The sequence below is a fragment of the Agelaius tricolor genome, unplaced genomic scaffold (genome assembly GCF_023055355.1).
Source record: "Agelaius tricolor isolate 1412-34295 unplaced genomic scaffold, bAgeTri1.0.p SCAF_19, whole genome shotgun sequence".
Lineage (NCBI taxonomy): Eukaryota > Metazoa > Chordata > Aves > Passeriformes > Icteridae > Agelaius > Agelaius tricolor.
In genome coordinates this window covers 7,878,322-7,895,714 of record NW_027269279.1, presented here as the reverse complement: position 1 = coordinate 7,895,714, position 17,393 = coordinate 7,878,322, and the positions used below count along the sequence as shown (strand labels likewise).

The window sequence follows — 17,393 nt, the reverse complement described above, 5'->3', positions numbered from 1 at the left end:
ACATTTAAAATCCCTTAAACCAGCAGTTCTTGAGCTAAAATGGTTGTACAACTCTTGGTAAATCATCCTAAATTCCAGTTATTTTTAAGTAACTCCTGCATCTGTTTTTGCATGCTGGTTGAGGAAACTCCCAGCCCATTGTGTGGGGCTGGCTGACCCCTGTAGCAGCTGTTGGGGTATAACAGCCTTTGACTGGTAGGGGTCTGATGCACAATTGAACTGGAAACCTATTACTGACCTGGAGATCTCATTACAAGCCTCCTGAGCCTTTCAGAGCCCATCAGTTGACTCTTTTGATTGGCAATGCACTAATGAGCTAATCATGCTGAGGTTTCCTTTCCTCCCTTACTGAATTGGTACAGTAAAACTATTGTTCTCTTTCCATCTGGTGTCTAAGCTGGAAATTGGTAACTGATACACTAAAGGTCAGAGCTGGAGCCAAGCATATAATAGTCAAGAGATTAAATTGTATTAGTTAATTGTCATTTAACTTTTTGTTCATCCATTGTCAGTGAAACAGGTTTGACTGACTGGATTTTTATGTGATGTAAATTTGTTTCAAATCAGATTTTGGACTCAGTGTAGAATAGGTATCTGTGATAGTTTTGAAAAGAAACTCCTTTTTTACATATCAGTTTAGTTCAGCTCTTACTAAAACATAAGGAAAACCAGCACTGTAGCAAGGTGAAGTTAATTATTTTTTTTAAATTCTGAGGCAAGGTTAATGAAAACAGAAAACCTTAAAACAAACCCCAAACAAAAGAATAAAGAAGTGTGTTTATTGTGTTATACAGTGTATTATATTTAAAGGTGTATTTCAAAAGCTTTATTCCTTAAATAGGATAACTTTCTCCTGAGAATAGACCTACTAATTTCTTAACGTTTTTGGACTTAATTCTTACTCAAGTTCTTATGTTGCAGCACAAGACTGAAGCCATTTGTTTGCTACAATAAAAAACATCAGTGTAGCTTCCTTCTCCTCGTGCCAAAGTCGGAGTTTTTTAGAGAGTCTGAAGACACTCAGCAATTTTTACTTTTTTAAAAATCTGCAATTTAGTTTGGTTCATGGCTGACTTGGTGATATTAATATAAAAATTCGTTTTATACAGAAAAAATTATAAAATATTATATATAATTTGAACATTTATAGATAAATAGGATAAACAATATTCTAAAATTTACCAAATTTTTTTTTTTTCTAGTGCACTAACACTTGAGGATGAGAAAAGAATGTTAGCAGCTCTGATAAATGGATTCATAAAAATGGTGAGTGACAATTGTGTGCAAGTGCTGGGTGCACCTTAGAGCTGGAATTTTGGTGAGATGCCCATGAGGAGCAGGTGCTGTGTGGCTGAGAGCACTGAAAACCACAGGCAGTGCATTTCAGTGAAATAAGTGTGTCTGTGTTCAAAGAAATGTCACCCAGTGCTGAAGCTGACTGGTGCAAGATGAAAGTTTAAAGTACACATGTTGTTTATTTAATGGTATTCTCTGCTAGTTTTGTAAATCTCCTGTAAAACAGAGCACATATTTAAAAGTTAAACAGCAGATGAAGCATCAGAGAGGTCACTGGTTTATGTAAAGGAAGTTCCACTACTTGGCTCTAAATGGAACCAATACCAGCTTTCAAAAATACAAAATAAGTGTAACTTTTTGTTATTCTATCTTGTTTATCTTAATGTATAAATAACACAATTTGTATCATTAAATTAGTAGTCCCAGGAGAACCCCAAGTGTTCTGTGTTGAAATTAGTCTTGAACCCACCCCTCACTCCTATTCCAATAAATCTTCTGTTGATCCCTGTTGGTTTTGAGATGTGAAGGTGTTTTAGGGAGACTTTCTCAAGCTTTCTGTGTTCTCTAACCACATACTGGCAATGCCTGGTATTTCTTTCACACAGAGCTGTCAGACTCTGTGCCTACTTGTCCTCTTTGTTCTTTGTTGCAGTTCTATGGATTTACTCTAGATGGTTGCTTTTTCTTCAGCTATAATAATTTGCTAATTAATGTTCTAATATAGTCTTGCTTTATTAAGCTTTACATGCAGTATAATTTCCTTTAGGAGGATTTCTTGCATTGAAGAAAATTTGATGTGTCTTGATAGTCCTGGTTTGTGGGGGGAAAAAAAATCCCATAGCAGCAAAATGACTATTTATGAATTTAAACCAGCACACATTAAGATGTGGAGGGAAAAGCAGTTGTTACAGTCATCCCTACAGACAGTCTTTTTGGTAGAAAAATTTATTCCTTTGGGTACTTTTTCTTGTGACTAGGACTCAAGAATCAGCAATTGTACAAATAGAGGAAAAGCAAAGACAGTTGTCTGTAATGTGAGAAGCAATCCTTTGTTTTCTGGTGCAGTTGCTTTGATCTTTCACTGTATGGATTAAATGTAAATTTTATTCTAATTTTGTAAAAAATTCTTTTGCATGTGACTTGAGAAATAATAAATAATGCAACCTTGACTTCTATTAGGAAAAAAAATTGCAATAGAATACATAAATGTAGACTGCCTGGAGACTGTTCCTCATGCTCTGCTTTTAATTGACAGCTGAGACACTGCAGCTGACAGCACTTGGGTGTTTTTAAATCTACAGGGTTGGAAGAGGGTTGTTCTCACACAAAGGTTGTTTTTTGACTTCTTTCCTGCCAGAATGCAAGGTTACAGGCTTTTGCCATATTATATAAGCATGTATTAATTAACCAAACCCAAGGAAAACCTGCTTTTCTTACTGGTTTATCTAATTAGGAAAAATGCTGTTTTCTGTTGAAGGCCCTTTATCAACTAGAAACTAGAGTAATCTGAATACAGATTCACAGATCTATTTCTATTATTCTGAGCTTTTTTGTCTTGCTTTCTAAGCATGATCAAAACCAAGCCTTTGTTTCTCCCATAAAGAATCAAGAGTTCTGCTAGGTTTGAAAACACTTCACAAACAGGATTTAAATTTTGTTACATTGAAAAATACTCCATCTGTAAAGTAGACTGTCATGTGGAGTGTAGACAAAAAAAAAAACCCAAACCCCCAAAACAGTAAAGCTTTCATGTTTTTCATGTTTCCCTGCAGCTCAAGTATTGCACACAGTTAAAAGAACAGAGATGCTCTGACTGCTGTTTGTTGTTACTGCTGGGTTTTCTCCTTAGCAATATATGGGGATTTTGACTTTTGGATATCTGTGGTTTATCTGCATGCAGTTTTACAGATATTTAAGGGCTGTGGTGGTAAAGTCTGGGGCCTTTTTTCTCTTGCAGGTTTCATTTGGCCGTGACTTTGAACAACAGCTGAGTTTCTATGTTGAAGCCAGGTCAATGTTTTGCAATCTGGAGCCTGTTCTGGTCCAGCTGATTCATGTAAGCCACAGTTTATCTACATTTCCTTAATAAATAGGGATATATTTGCATTTCTCCCATTCCCTGCTCAGATTATTGGTCTATTGCAAAAGAAGTCTGAAGTATTTTAATCAGGTGTTCATAAAGTGAACTTTGATCTCATCTCTGGTTTTATCCCCCATAACACTCTGAAGTTCTTGCTTAACAGGCATGCATGGTATCATTGCAACAAAGAAAATGAGTTACCTTGCAAGAGATTTCATGTATAATAAAATAAATGGCACTTTTGTGCATTCAGAATTTGGGTTGTCTCTTCTGTAATCCTCCATCTAGGAAAGATTAGACTGTGTCTGGCTGCAGATCCAGGCAGTGTCCTGCTGTGCCTGGGAAGGTTAATCTCTTCTCTGTACTGAGTCACAGGTGTGCATTAGCTGCCTCTGATTCCTTTGAAACATTGTATCTTCCCTTAAATCCTCCTGCTTTTTTGGTTTATGTTGTTTTCATCTGTGTTAGCTAGAAATTGTGATTGTTATGCCAGCAAGGAGGTGACAGCACTGTAGCTGGGAAGGAAGTGATAAGCTAAAGGGTTGAATAAAACAAGTCTACTTTCACAAATTGAGTCATATTTGCCTTAAGGAAGTCACTAAAATTGTCCCAATAAAAAGAAAATAGTACAGTGGGGACACACTGTATCAGGGTTCATTTGGACGCTGGCTGTTCTCTAAATGCATGCAGTAAAACATGCAGGTTGGTATTTGCCACTGAGGCTGTGCATTTTTCCTAATGGTTTGCTTTTGTTTTGTGTGTGTAGTCTGTGAATCAACTAGCAATGGAAACCAGAAGGGTGATGAAAGGAAATCATTCCAGAAAGACTGCTGCATTTGTCAGGGTAGGTCTGACTAATAAACTCTGAGCCTGCTTTCTTTGCAGATAATACTGTCTGCTGCCACCTGAGTTTATCATGTTTGCAAAACCACTATGTTAGTATTTCTTGACACTGTTTGTAGTCCCATTTTCTCTTGTTAAGAGCAGTCTTTCCTCTCTGAAGCCAAATGTTGCTGTTTAAGGAAAAAAAAAAGACCCAAACCATCTAATAGCAGCTTTGTGTTGAAAAAGAGCAGGAAGATTGACTCCCTCTCCAAAGGAATGTTCACCAGAGAGGTGTTTGTGTGAATTCTGGAAATCTCAGCTTTTCAAATTATTTTTGAAATAAAATACCAAATTTCTATGTAACTCGGTCACAGAGAGAATGGGAGATGAATATATAAAATATATTCAAACTTCTGTCTCATAATATCAATGCTGATATGCTGAAATCAGGATTTGAATTTCAAATAAGGTGCTCCTTTCAGCTTTAGTGCCTCTGAGTCTGTATAGAGATGGTCAAATGTGCCTTGAACTGTGCACAGCCATCACAGAATACCCAGGTTGCTTGTGTTCCCTTCTTCTGACCTGGAACAGGCAACCAGGATGTGTCCATCTGCAGGTGGGAAGCTGTTTGTGTGTGCTCCAGCTCCTGGCAGCTGTGTGCTGTCCTGGGCAGAGGCAGAGGCTGGGCTGGCTCTGGGCAGCTTCTCTGTGCCTGGGGCTCCTGCTCTATCCAGGGCTTTGGGCTGTGCCCACAGGGCTGCAGCTGCAGCACCTGGGCTCCTCTGCTTCCTCCCTGTACACTCAGGCACCTGCTCTGACCACTTTGGCTTCCCCCTGAGGACACTTACCTCCTTTTCTAGTTAGCTTTTGGCCTTCAGCTGCAAGGAGAGAGGAGCTCTTTCAGCTACAGTCATAGAGTCAGTTTTGAGCTTATCTAGTACTAGCAACAATTTAAAAAAATATAATTCTTGAAATACTCATTAGAAATTTAAAATTGCTGATTTTGAGCTTCACATAATTTGCTTTGTATTGAAAATCTTGCCCAAAACTGATGTACAGATTTTGATTCCTAATTGAGTATTAAATCAGTAAAGATTGTTATAACTCTGAGATAGGAATTTTATTCAAATTTTTAACTTTACTTTAGGCTTGTGTTGCCTTCTGCTTCATCACAATTCCATCTCTGAGCAGTATCTTCACACGTCTCAATCTCTATCTGCACTCTGGACAGGTTGCTCTGGCAAATCAGTGCCTTTCACAAGGTAAGGCATCAATTTGGCTACTTAAATGTTCTCTTATTTCAGAAACATTTCTAACTGAAAAATAACTTGGTTGATATCCTCAGTCATATGTATATTTATGATGCAATTAAAATCCAGCTCTGTTTCAAACACTGTTAAAGGAAAACCTTGTCACATTAAAGCAGCTCTTCAGTGTGATCTCAGCAGCCAGGACAGCTGACTGTAGCTGTCATAGTCCTGGCCATGAGGTAGGTTGTCCTAAATTACTTAGGAATTATGGAAAGCATGGAAAGCTTTTCTCTTGCACAATTATGCAAGCACTCTAATCACAAATAATGTGCTTTATTATAACTGAAAAAAGAAATAAAAACATCTGTGTAGTAGTTCACAGACTGACAAAATTCACCAGTGAGTTGGGAAAGAATTCCAGGTTAGGTCAGTGTCAGCAGAAACTTGCTATCAGAGCACCTGCTTGACAAATGCTTAGCCAGGAAAATGTGCCACTATATCAGAGTGAAACAATGGTGTAATATCAGATCACATGAAGACTGAAAAATATATTTTCTTTTTTTGGATCTGAATTATTGATTGAAATGCACCTGAGCACATTTTCAGCCATCCTCTTAGTTCAGTGTTAAGTAATAGTAGATTCTGACAAAAAGTGATTTGGGGAAAAAAAAGGGAGCTATTCTGGCATCAGAATGCACATTAAATCTGTATCACCATTTAATATGATCTCATTCATGTTACAAATGGAAGTCAGTTATCTATTCCAAAAGTCTTCACGTACTTTTAACTGCTTGCAGTATTTTTCTTTTCCTTTTTGAAGTGATGTCATTCTACTTTATTTTGCATTTGACTTTAAATGTCTGCTCTCCAATAGTAAATGCTTTTCCTTTACATGTTTCCAGTGGAGCTGTGAGAGTAATAAATTGGATTACTTTGCAACATCTTTTGTTGTGGCTGTTCATTCTTTGGGTTAGCTCTGTGCTTCTTCATGAGAGCTTGTTTTCCCAGCTCTGCATTTACCAGCAAGTTCCAGCTGCACAAACAAGCTGACTTAGGATGCTGATTAAGACTTTTAGTGCATGGTGACTGTTGCATTTCTTTGTTTTGAATCTGATGTTGCCCATACAGCAAAGCAGAGGGATTTAGAGTAAAGCTGACTGGTGTGTCCAAGTTTGTTGTGCAAATAAAAGATCTGCAAAGTCTGTTGTTGTGCCATTAGCATTGTGCAGTTGCTTTCAGAGTTTACATAAAATGGGCTCACCTTTTCTCTCTGTGGTGTTTTATTTAATTGACCAGCTTACCTTATCCTGTATGTCAATTTTCATTATTGTTGCTGTGTTGCAGAGCTTCTCTTATTGGAAGCAAATCCAGTTTTTCTGTAATATTTGGTCTTTGAGAATTATTCCCTGACCATGTTGAGACCCACTCTGTGATTTAATATCTTTCAACTTATAAACTGCTTTTCAACTATTTTTGTGATCCAGTTCTTCTCTGAGTGAGACTCCTGGGCCCCAACAATTGTCCAGATTTTTCAGTGTGAGCGTTTACAAATGTGCACAGCTGTTGCCTGACACATGAATACAGTGCACTCACTAAACAATTTACAGGATCCCCATTCTGAAATCTTTTAAGAGAGCAGATATATGCAAAGTATTATGAACTCAGTCTCTAAAATACATGTTCATTAACCACACTCTCCTGAATTTTAGACCCACAAGCTAGAGAGAGGAGTATTTGGTCCATCTCTGCTTTTGTTAAAATGAAGCAAGAGAAAACTGATGTTCAGTAACTCACTTCATTTACCAAGTTTTTATAGTTACTCACTTTTCTGCTCCCATTGCAAAGCTATTTTGGGTATAATTTGTACACAGAGACATGCCACTTGCATGAGTAATTTAGCATGTGTTAAACAGAAACTGTCTTGGGACATTTTTTGTGAACTATCTTTCCATATGTTGATGCACTGAAGTCACATAATATGTCCTTGAAAGTCACTTTTCACTCAGTTTAATCTGTATCTCAACTGAATGAGTGAGAAGTAAGAAGTACTGATTAATTCATAACAGCAGATTTCACTCCAGTCAGTTAACTGGTGTCAATTAGACTCTGATCTACTAAAACCAATGCAGCATGAAGTGAAGATTTAAGACTGTGCCATTAATGATAGCATGAGGCCAGGAAGGGAAACTGTGCCTTGTCTGTAACCTTTCTTTCACGTTGATTTGAATTAGTTTAATTGGTTTAAAATTGTGAAGAGAAATAAAGCTGAAAGGTAATGTACCTGATCTGATAGCTCAGTCAGCAGTGGTGCATGCATCAGCTTTGTGCATGCATTTCCTCTTTGAAGATTCCAGCTGGTGTTTGTAGCAAGGTAAAGTCTTGGATTTTTCTCAATTTTAAGTTTCTGTGGGAGGTCCAGATGCTTGTGAGTTGACTTTTCACTTAAACACACAACAAATTTGAGTTCCACAACTTCTGTTGGCAATAGGAAGATTCCTCTAAATTGCCAATATATCTGTCTTGAAAAAGAAGGACGTGCAGGTCATAACAAAAAATGGATTTATGAGCCTGAGGATTGCTTTGATAAACTATCAGCAATTGGAGAGCCACAGCTAATCTGCTCATAGCTGGATAAGTTTGGGGTTTTGCCTCATTCCCAGTTTCAAGGGGCAGCAGTGGTAACCATCAGTCCTTGTGTCTCACTACTCCCATTTCCTCTGTCCCAGCCTTGCTTACTTGGATTTCCCACATTGTTAATCAAATCAAGTGTTTGAACTCATCCAAATACTTCAGTATTAGAAAATAGTAATTTTTTTGTGGAATAGATTTTCTTTTAAGACAATGAATTGGGTCAGAACTGTGAATTTATGGGCTCATGAAACTCCAGCAGTAATACACTGATGGATGTCTGTCTGGGAATGTTCAGAATGGATTAAAAATGACTGTTGTCTCTTTCATCTCCAGATCCCAAGACCTGCTTTAAATGAAGTGAATCTGTAATAATGTTTAAAATGTTTTAGGTGAATTTGCCCTGGATGCATAGTTTGTACCTCTGGAGAGCCTATTAAGAGCCCACCTTTGAAAGGAAGATGCTAGATTTTACAGAGATGAGCTTTTCATTTCTCTTAGCTGAGCCACTGAGCACTGCATGCTGCCAGCAGAGAATAATAAATTCTCATTGGTCATGCTTTCTGTCATGGGGGTGCTTGGACTAAATTGAGATGAAATGCATGCTCCATTGTGCCACTCTTCTGGACTTCTGAGATATAGGTATGATTGCCATTGCACACATTTCCTCCCTGTGGAAATGCTGCTTTTGTCTGCCAAAGAAAAGAGGCAGCTTGAGTTTTTAATGTTTGGTCACAGCATTCAGCAGGTGGTAGAGATGACATAACTTTCTGGTAATGTGTGTTAAGCAGCATTTTTGTTTTAAAGGCTGTGAAATCTTTGCCTCATTTGAGAAATAACATGCTGAGTGAATAAGGTAATTCAACTGATTCTGTCTGACTGATTTCACTGGGATATTGTCAAACATTAAACTTCATAAAAATGGAGAGCCTGTCCCTCAGATCAACTGCTGCAGACCTTTTTGCTTAGCAAATGCAGATTTTAGTTCTGAAGCATATAGTGCTTAATGCACTTCTAGATATTTGTTTTGTTTTCCAGTTGTGGCTAAAACACAGTTACACCTAGGAGATTGGAAAATAATTTCATTTCTACTGCAGAAAATGTAACTTTTCCATGAGTATTCTCTAAATGCTTCAGTCACACTCTGGAGAAAGTATGGTATGAAATACCTAATAAGTAATTTTAAATCATAGTCCAATAATGGACTCTAAACCAATAATGGTTTAGAGTATTTTCTAAATACCATTAGATAACAGTTTTTAGCATTTCTTCTTAATCTCCTGAGATCTTTATAGATCTGATGAATATAAATAGAGAGATTTTGAGATGATGAATTTAGAGAATTGGAACAGGAAGAGATTTTCCTAATGACAGATACTAGGATTCTTGACTCATGTTTCTCTGCTGAGAATGGTATATGGTGGCTCTGTTATCTTTTTAAATACTGCTTTCCTTGAGGGCAGTAGAAGAGCTTTGGGAAAAGCATGATGTCATAGTGTTTTCCTTACTAGCAATGCTGAGTGTTCTTCCTTTGGACACAGCTGTGACATTTTCTGTTACCTGGGACTTCCACAGCTGGAGGCTTCTCCCATTCCCTGAGCTTTTTCTTGTTCCTCTCCTTATCCCAGCCAGTCACTTTTCTGTATGATGTGAGAGAGGTGACATCTCTGTCTCTGTAAGCTTTTCAGACTAGTACTTTATATCAGTTTGTCAGTTCCTCAAGTCTGTCTAGCCCATGACCTGTTTTTGAAAGTGTCTTGTAGCATCTCCTTGGGAAACAATAATGTAGAATGATGCTTCTTGGCTTTCAGGTGCAGGTGATTTAATACATCCTTCAACAAAGCTTGTGTATGAATCAGACCGTGGTATTTAATAAAATAGATGGACCAGTCCTTGGGAATTGAATATTCTTAATCAATTTTTACTTTTTGGTCTTTGTAACTTCATGGGATGATGAGTTCCACAGTGACCTGCTACTTGGAAGTCGAATGTTTAGGGATTCATTTTTTAAAAGTTAAGTGAGTGGCTCAGAGCCTGCAGCTGATCTGCTGGAGCAGAATTCAGCCACTCCTGATTCATTTTCTTCTTGCTGTCTATGAGATGATGTAGTCTGCAAGTTCCTGAAGAAGTTGTTGTCAGTATTGCTTTTTCTAATATGGAAACAGTTCCATGCCCTAGCACTTTTATCTTTTTGTGCTTTTGGAAATGGGAAGATTGGACCTAGATTAGATTATTCCAGGTATAAATGCCCAACAGCAATCTAAAGGATACAATGGCACCTCAGTTTTCCATTACTCTCCTGGTGATTCTTATAATTGCCTTGCCTTTTCAACAGCTGTTTAGGATGTAGTTTTCAGGAAACCATCTATAATGACTCCAAAATCTTTCATGAGTGTAAATAGCCTATTTAGAGCTTCTCTTTCTATAGTTATAGCAAGGGCTGTTTCTTTCCCCACATGCCATACTAATATTAGAGTTCATCTGCTGCTTTATTGCTCAGAATCATGACATCCATCTGTGATGCTTTGCAGTCACGTTCCAGACCAGTCTGCAGACATTGTCACCTCCCAGCTCCTCCTCAGGACATGTCTCTGCAAAACCTTAAGGAATGCAGTAGTTATTTTGCTCCACTGTGAAAACTTCTTCTTCTTCCCTCTCCTTCCTCCATCCACCCCATCCTTTATTAAGTTATGTACCCTCATGAGGACCTTTTTCCTTATCTTTCAGCTTAGTTGTTGAAGAGCCTCTTCTAGAAGGATAAATATTGAAAGGTTTTTTTTTTACCCTAAGTATTTATAAAGGGAATTACTTTTAAACACAATCTTGCTGATTCTTTTTATCTGCAGCTAATTCATAGTATGAATTAACATAGTACATTCCAGCTCACCAAGCAGCAGTGCATTCATTTTCTAATTTCAAGCTTTTCCTTCAAAGAATTCTTGGTTGTTTCTGGATTGGAAGTGATGTGTAGAGGTCTTTAAGATGGAGAACAATTAGCAGTACTTCTAGGGAGAACCACGTTTCAACAATGTGGAAAACTCACAGTGACCCCACCAATGTGAGAAGAAGGAGATTCAGATGTTTACAATGCTTGGTTGTCAAAACAGTAATGGATTAATTTATTTAACAGAAAAAATACAGTATCAAAACCCCCTCGCTTGCTTCCCAATAATTTTTTGCACTGGAGTACAAGCTTCATTAAATTTCCAACATCTGTTGGACGTGGAAGCAAAATCTTCAGAGTATTAAATTAGGTTTGACAGTGCTGGAAGACAGGGAAGTGGTGTGGAATGCAGAAGATGTGCATGGTCCCTGGTTTTGTCCTTTGGGTGGACTTAGCCTGGTGTAATTGTAGCTGTGACTAAAAATACTTTGGGTAGGTATGTGCAACTCGCTCCCTTCTGCTCTTTGAAGGTGCACTTAAGGAGTTGAATTGTTTTCCCATCTGACTTTGTTCCTTCTTATTTTTGCCTGCCTGAAGTCTTGACTTTGTGCTGTTTAATTAGCTATCAGAGATACAGAAAATACAATGCAAGCTGAATTTTTATGTAGAGAGAGATTGATATATAGAACTATGTGGAGGTACATATGGTTGTGTGTAGGTATAATTAAATGTGCACATGTGCCATAGTGAATATTGTCAATAGCACAACATTCAACACCAATTTCACTTGTTTGTTCTTCTGTAGGAGGCTAATTCTGGAAGTGCTGACTTGGATATCCAAGACTGTTAGTTTTTGTAGCCTGAAGGTCAGCATGTATGCTTGGGGGAGAGATTTATAGGATTATGGTCAACCAGACTGAAGGAGCTGCTGTGAAAGGATGAATGTAGTGAAGCATGAAGTATGATATGTTCAGAGCACTGCACAAGATATTAACAGCAGCTGGGGAAGGCTCCATCGTGGTGATTTGTTGTAATGCACAGGCTGCTCTCCTCTTACCCACTTTAACAGGGGTTCACTTAAGAAGCAGTATTGTACTTTAGACAGATAAGAAAACAGCATCCTTCATCAAAAGAAACCTTTTTTATCTTCTTTTTGGTTTTTCAATCAAGAACGTAAGATTGTTGTGGTTTTCAGTGCTTTTTAAGTGGTTCCTTATATCTTTTGGAAGCAAGGAAAAGTGATGTATGGTTTTGTTTTAAAACATCTCTACAGTAATAGTTTTAAAAATTGACTTTTAAAGATACAGAGAAGCCATCATTGCATAACCTCATAATTAATGTAACTCAGAATTAAACACTGATGCTCGTTTCATACTTGAGAAAACAGCATGTATGTGACAATCTTTTAGTGAGCCTTTTCTCCAAAGTCACAGCATGTAATGCATTCTCTGACACCTCTCTGCCAGGATGGTAATGTGTAGGGGACAGGTCATTTTCTGCAGTCTGTAATAAAAACCTTTGCATTGATATGCATTTATTTTTGCTTCTTATGAAGCACATATATCTTGGATAAATGTGCTTTAAGTGTTCCAGCATAAATGGTTAGCACAGATTGGCAGGGCTTCCTGCAAAATGAACACATTCTCCTTTGCCAGTTCTGGCTGTACCAGCAACAGCAGGAGGCAGGAAGAGGAAATTGAATCAATTTCAGGTTTTCAAATTGAAGATAAGAGGTTTTGGGTTTGCACTATGGCAGAAGTTTGGAGGAGAATGTGAAGGATTGTGATTGCTGGGAGAGCAGGCAGTAAATTAGGGTGAGGCACTTTGCAGCTCTTTTTCACCGAGGATGCTGATTGCTGCACAGGTCATTCTCACCCTGTTATGAAATAACTTCAGAAGGCAGGAGCATTCCCTGCACAGACATGGGTACTTTGCTATGCAGACTATTCTCTAAGGCACATTTTTTCATCTGTCTGGTCACATGTTTTTATTGTATGGTGATGTGGGACATGCACTTTTATTTTTTTTCTACTGAGACAACTGTGGAAGTGACAGCAACTCATTTACTTGTGCTAGAATGAACATCTGCTGCTGCCTTCCTTCCTCAAATAAAGCAGAGAAAGATTACTTACTCTCCTTTGGGTTGGCTGTCTAAACTTATAAGTTGTTTGAAATAAACCTTCTTTCACCTCAGAACAAATGTGCAGAATAAAAGGAAGGACAGTGTTTGATGGAAGGGGTCTGTGTTCTAAGAACTAAAAAGTCCTTGAGCACCTGTGTGCTGAAAAAACAAGAGTGAGAAGAACTACAGTTTTTCCAAAGCACATGTTTCTCTGGTATTCCTCATAAGCTTAAATTAGATATCAGTTGGTACTATATTTAGCAAATTTGCTTGGAGTCTCAAATGAATTTTTCCAGAGCAAGCCGTGCTCCTGGAAATGCCCATGCCTGCCTGTCAGTGGGATCTCCATCCCAGCCACCTAACACCTCTTGGCTTTCTCCAAGAATTCTCCTTTTGCTTTTGATAAAAGTTGATTACATGGCCTGGGTCTCTGTTCCTCTCAAATAAAGATACAATATTAATTCTGAAGGATGCTTTGAAGTGTATGGCTCAGCAACTTGAGTGGGATGTGGATACTTGGATATTCTGAAATGTTGCCAAGAAAGTGCAAAACAATGTTGCTGTCAGAAATTTTTTTGTGAATTCAGCATATATAGAAGTGTAAGAGGGAAAATATTGTTGCTTTTAATTTGTGAATATTAATAAACTGAGGAATAGGTGTTCTAGTGTTTGGCATTTATGTTTTTATAAGATTAGAGACACAATAAAGAGTTATGAAAAACTTCTTAATAGCTATTTTGCCAAGGCTGTAATGGTGGGTGGTTTCTCTAATTCCTGTATTGTGATTCTTGGAAAATATTCTTTTATCAAGATAACCAGCAATACCCCAGGTTCTGGTACTATATTAATATTTTACTTTTAGGGATTATGAATAATTAGAAATATGGAGTTGTTGGTACTTCCTTAGAACTTAACATCCTTTTGTGAATGAATTGCTGAACAAGATAGCATGAACCTTTTTCCCCCACTTTGGATTCCCCATTCTCCTGGCATAAGCATTTCCTTGCTAAGTCAATTTTGAATCCTGTGCTAATTTCTTATTACATATGCAATATATATGACATGATGATGTCTCCATGTTATGCAAAGGAGAAGAGTTACACTTTCAGAAGTTTCAAGTGATGTGGGAACTTCCTTTGGAGAAACAGCATCATTCAAATTAACAGATTTCTGTAGAATCAGACCACTGCTGAGTCTTGGGTTTCTTTGCAGTTCAGCACATTCCTTTTCTGTAATTTCTTTGAATTTTGAAACAAATTCAAAGCAACCATTGGATTACAGGCATGGCTGCCATCACAGCTGGAGTGATATAACAGCAACCCTATTTTTATTTTGTAGCTGATGCTTTTTTCAAAGCTGCAGTGAGCCTTGTTCCTGAAGTGCCAAAAATGATCAGTGTAGATGGAAAGATGAGACCTTCTGATGCCTTCCTCCTGGAATTCCTGTGTAATTTCTTTTCCACATTATTAGTGGTTCCGGTAAGTGGAGTGTGTACGAATAGCACACAGTTAGTATAGACTCTTTTGACTTTCCTTGTTAAAAATTTAGAATGGATTGGGCTTCTGGAGTGGGAAATGCAGGGATTTGTTTTCTGTGACAAGATGAACTGTTCTGCAAAATCACTCACCCCAGTGCAAAATGGGGAGGCAGAGCAGCTGTGTGGAGGTGGAGGTGCAGCACTGCCACTCTCAGCAGCAGCTCTCACTACAGGTGGATTGGGGTAGAGTGAAATCTCACCATCATTTAATTGTGTAAACATCATTTACTGGTTTATTAGCTAACTATTCAAAAAACTCTATGACATGATGAGGGGAAAAATATAGAGCTCCAGTTCCTATTAGTTTCAGTTACTTTGGTATAGGTTGCCTAATCATTGGAGTGAAAACAATAATTAGAAGATGTGTTTTGGCATAACCTTCCTCTTCTGATGAATATTTCACAAAGCACTACCATTCTACACTCTTCCAGTTTTTAACTAACTGTCAAATTTAGAGAGAGATGTAATTTTCTCTCCAATATTTTCAGTTATATCTAAAAGATGAGGGGAAATTGAAAATTACCTGTATATTCATTTGTTCTTGGAGAGAGTGGGTTTTTCCTCCTCACTGAAACCTCCCTTATGGTTTTCTCCTTTTTCCTTTGCCTGTTTGGTGGAGCAGCACTCAGTGTGGTGCTGTTCACATCCTTGCTGTCAGAGCTGTGCATTCCCCTTGCTGCAGTGGCAGGGGTGTCCCCTGTTCAGAAACGTGGAGGGAAGGGGAAGCTGTCCCTTGGATGTCACTGCTGTCACTGCAGGCTGGAGGGAGGGCTGTGCAGTGACTGGGATCATTAGCAGGTGCTGGAAGAAGGGAGTGATAGAACCTCTCAGATTCACTAATGAAAAATTACTTGCAACAAGATGCCAGCATTCAGAAATTAGCTTCCCTAACTCTGTTCCCTGTTTACAGGAGATCAAAAGGAAGTGTCCCCAGTGGGCTGTGATTTGTCCTCTGTGTCTTGGTGCCACTGCTCCAGCTGCCAGCTGGAATTAGCCTGGTGCAGTATAGAGCTGCTTGTAAAAACTCCCAGCTTATGTAAAGCAGAGTCTTTCTTTTCATTTCATGTGAAAAGATTGTTGATTGTCTGTAACAGACTTCCCAGTGTAGGAGTTCTTCTGAAACTCATAATTATATGAGTAATACACTACAGCTTACTGATACCATTTGAATAATGAAATCTACCCAGCGTTTCATTTCAGAGGCTTAGCTGTTAAGAAGCTGACAATTAATTTTGTACTGCTCCCCCATGACTCCAAAACAAAGCATTTCAAAGTTGGTCTGTGGAGGCTGCCTGGATCATGTTCTGCTTATGGGTCAAATGGGCATTTTAGATGGAAACTGGAAAAAAGTTCAAAGGATTTGCAGGAAGCACACTTAAGAAAAGTAGCTGTCAGCTTTAATTATATTGTAGGTCTGCTTTTATAGAGCTCAAACTGTGACTCTCCACCACTGAATTACTGCAAATAATCCTATTTCTGTTCTGGGGTTGTGCTGTTGGTTTTGACCTGTCTTTTTTCTCCTCTGTAGGACCATCCAGAACAAGGAGTGTTGTTCCTTGTGAGAGGATTACTGAATGTGATCCAGGATTACACTTGGGAGGATAACAGTGATGACAAAGTCAGGATTTATACCAATGTTTTGCATCTGCTGTCTGCAATGACTCAAGAAGCATTTATCTACCATGTAGATAAAGGTAATACCTAAGGGGGTTCTGGCTCCTTGCATTCCACCAGGACATTTGTAGTATTATCTTATTACCATAGCCAGTTAGTGAAGACCAGTGGTAATCAGTCTCACAGGATGGATTATTTTTCTATCCAGTTCCAGGTATTGTAATTTAGAATAATCCAGGAGTTGGCTTCTGAACAGGTGCAGTCTGTTCTTTAAAGTGAATCTGTGCAGAGTGGGTTACTTAGCTTGCTTCAGGTGGTATTGGTGCAAATGCTTATAAATGTGAACTTTCAAGTACAGATTATGCATATGAAGGGTTTTATTTAAGTCTAAAGCATCAACTTGGTTTATACTGATCGTTGGTGTTTCATCCACATTTATTAACAACTCCAGTTTTCAGAATGCAAAGCCTAGTCTTCATTATTTAAATGATGTATTTGCTGCTTTGAAGGCAGGCTTTGAGTTCTGGAAACTGCAGTAACTTACAAAAATATTCAGAATAGCTAGAAAATTCTAAAGATTTTACATTTTGAAAAATAGCTGTCATCTTTTTTTGTAATAATTTTTGGAATATTTTGATATATGCTCTAAAATTTGCATATTTTCCTTCTGATTATAGATTACTAAACTAAGGTAGAGTAATAAATAAAAATCCTTTAAAGCACCCTGAAGATTAATGACTCAGAGTGGCCAAGATGGTTTGACTTTTTCTTTGTTGCACAGACTTTCACACAGAGGAAGGCTGGAAGGTGTTCTGCAGTTCTGGTGAACACTCTGTCAGATTTACCACCCATGACAAAAAACCCCTTGCAGTTATTGCACAGAAAACAGCTGTCAGTGGAAGTGCTGCTCTGTAGTAAATCTGCTGTTCAAATTCTGTAAGGAAGTGTGCTTTAGCTTTTTCTTCCACTCCATTTTCTATATGACCAAAATAGCTGCATAATCCCAAGATAAGAAATCTAAATAAATTAGATTTTAATGGAGAGAAGCATGGAAATATAAATTAGTAATTTTCCCCCTGTAGTAAGGCAATGGGAGTTTTTTCCAGGTGGACTTTGTACCTTAGCTTATTGAAATGAAGTTTACTTGGAAACAGGGG

The 17,393-nt window shown here is 38.1% G+C and overlaps 1 protein-coding gene across 1 annotated transcript in view; it reads left to right on the top strand.

The window, feature by feature from the left end:
- Positions 1 to 17,393, top strand: part of VPS35L (VPS35 endosomal protein sorting factor like) — a 43,601-nt gene that overhangs the window by 21,562 nt on the left and 4,646 nt on the right. Inside the window, exons 23-28 of the mRNA XM_071444125.1 lie at positions 1,203 to 1,266; positions 3,254 to 3,352; positions 4,143 to 4,220; positions 5,349 to 5,463; positions 14,424 to 14,563; positions 16,151 to 16,316. Coding sequence (XP_071300226.1) covers positions 1,203 to 1,266; positions 3,254 to 3,352; positions 4,143 to 4,220; positions 5,349 to 5,463; positions 14,424 to 14,563; positions 16,151 to 16,316 — 662 coding nt within the window. The remainder of the gene's footprint in view (positions 1 to 1,202; positions 1,267 to 3,253; positions 3,353 to 4,142; positions 4,221 to 5,348; positions 5,464 to 14,423; positions 14,564 to 16,150; positions 16,317 to 17,393) is intronic.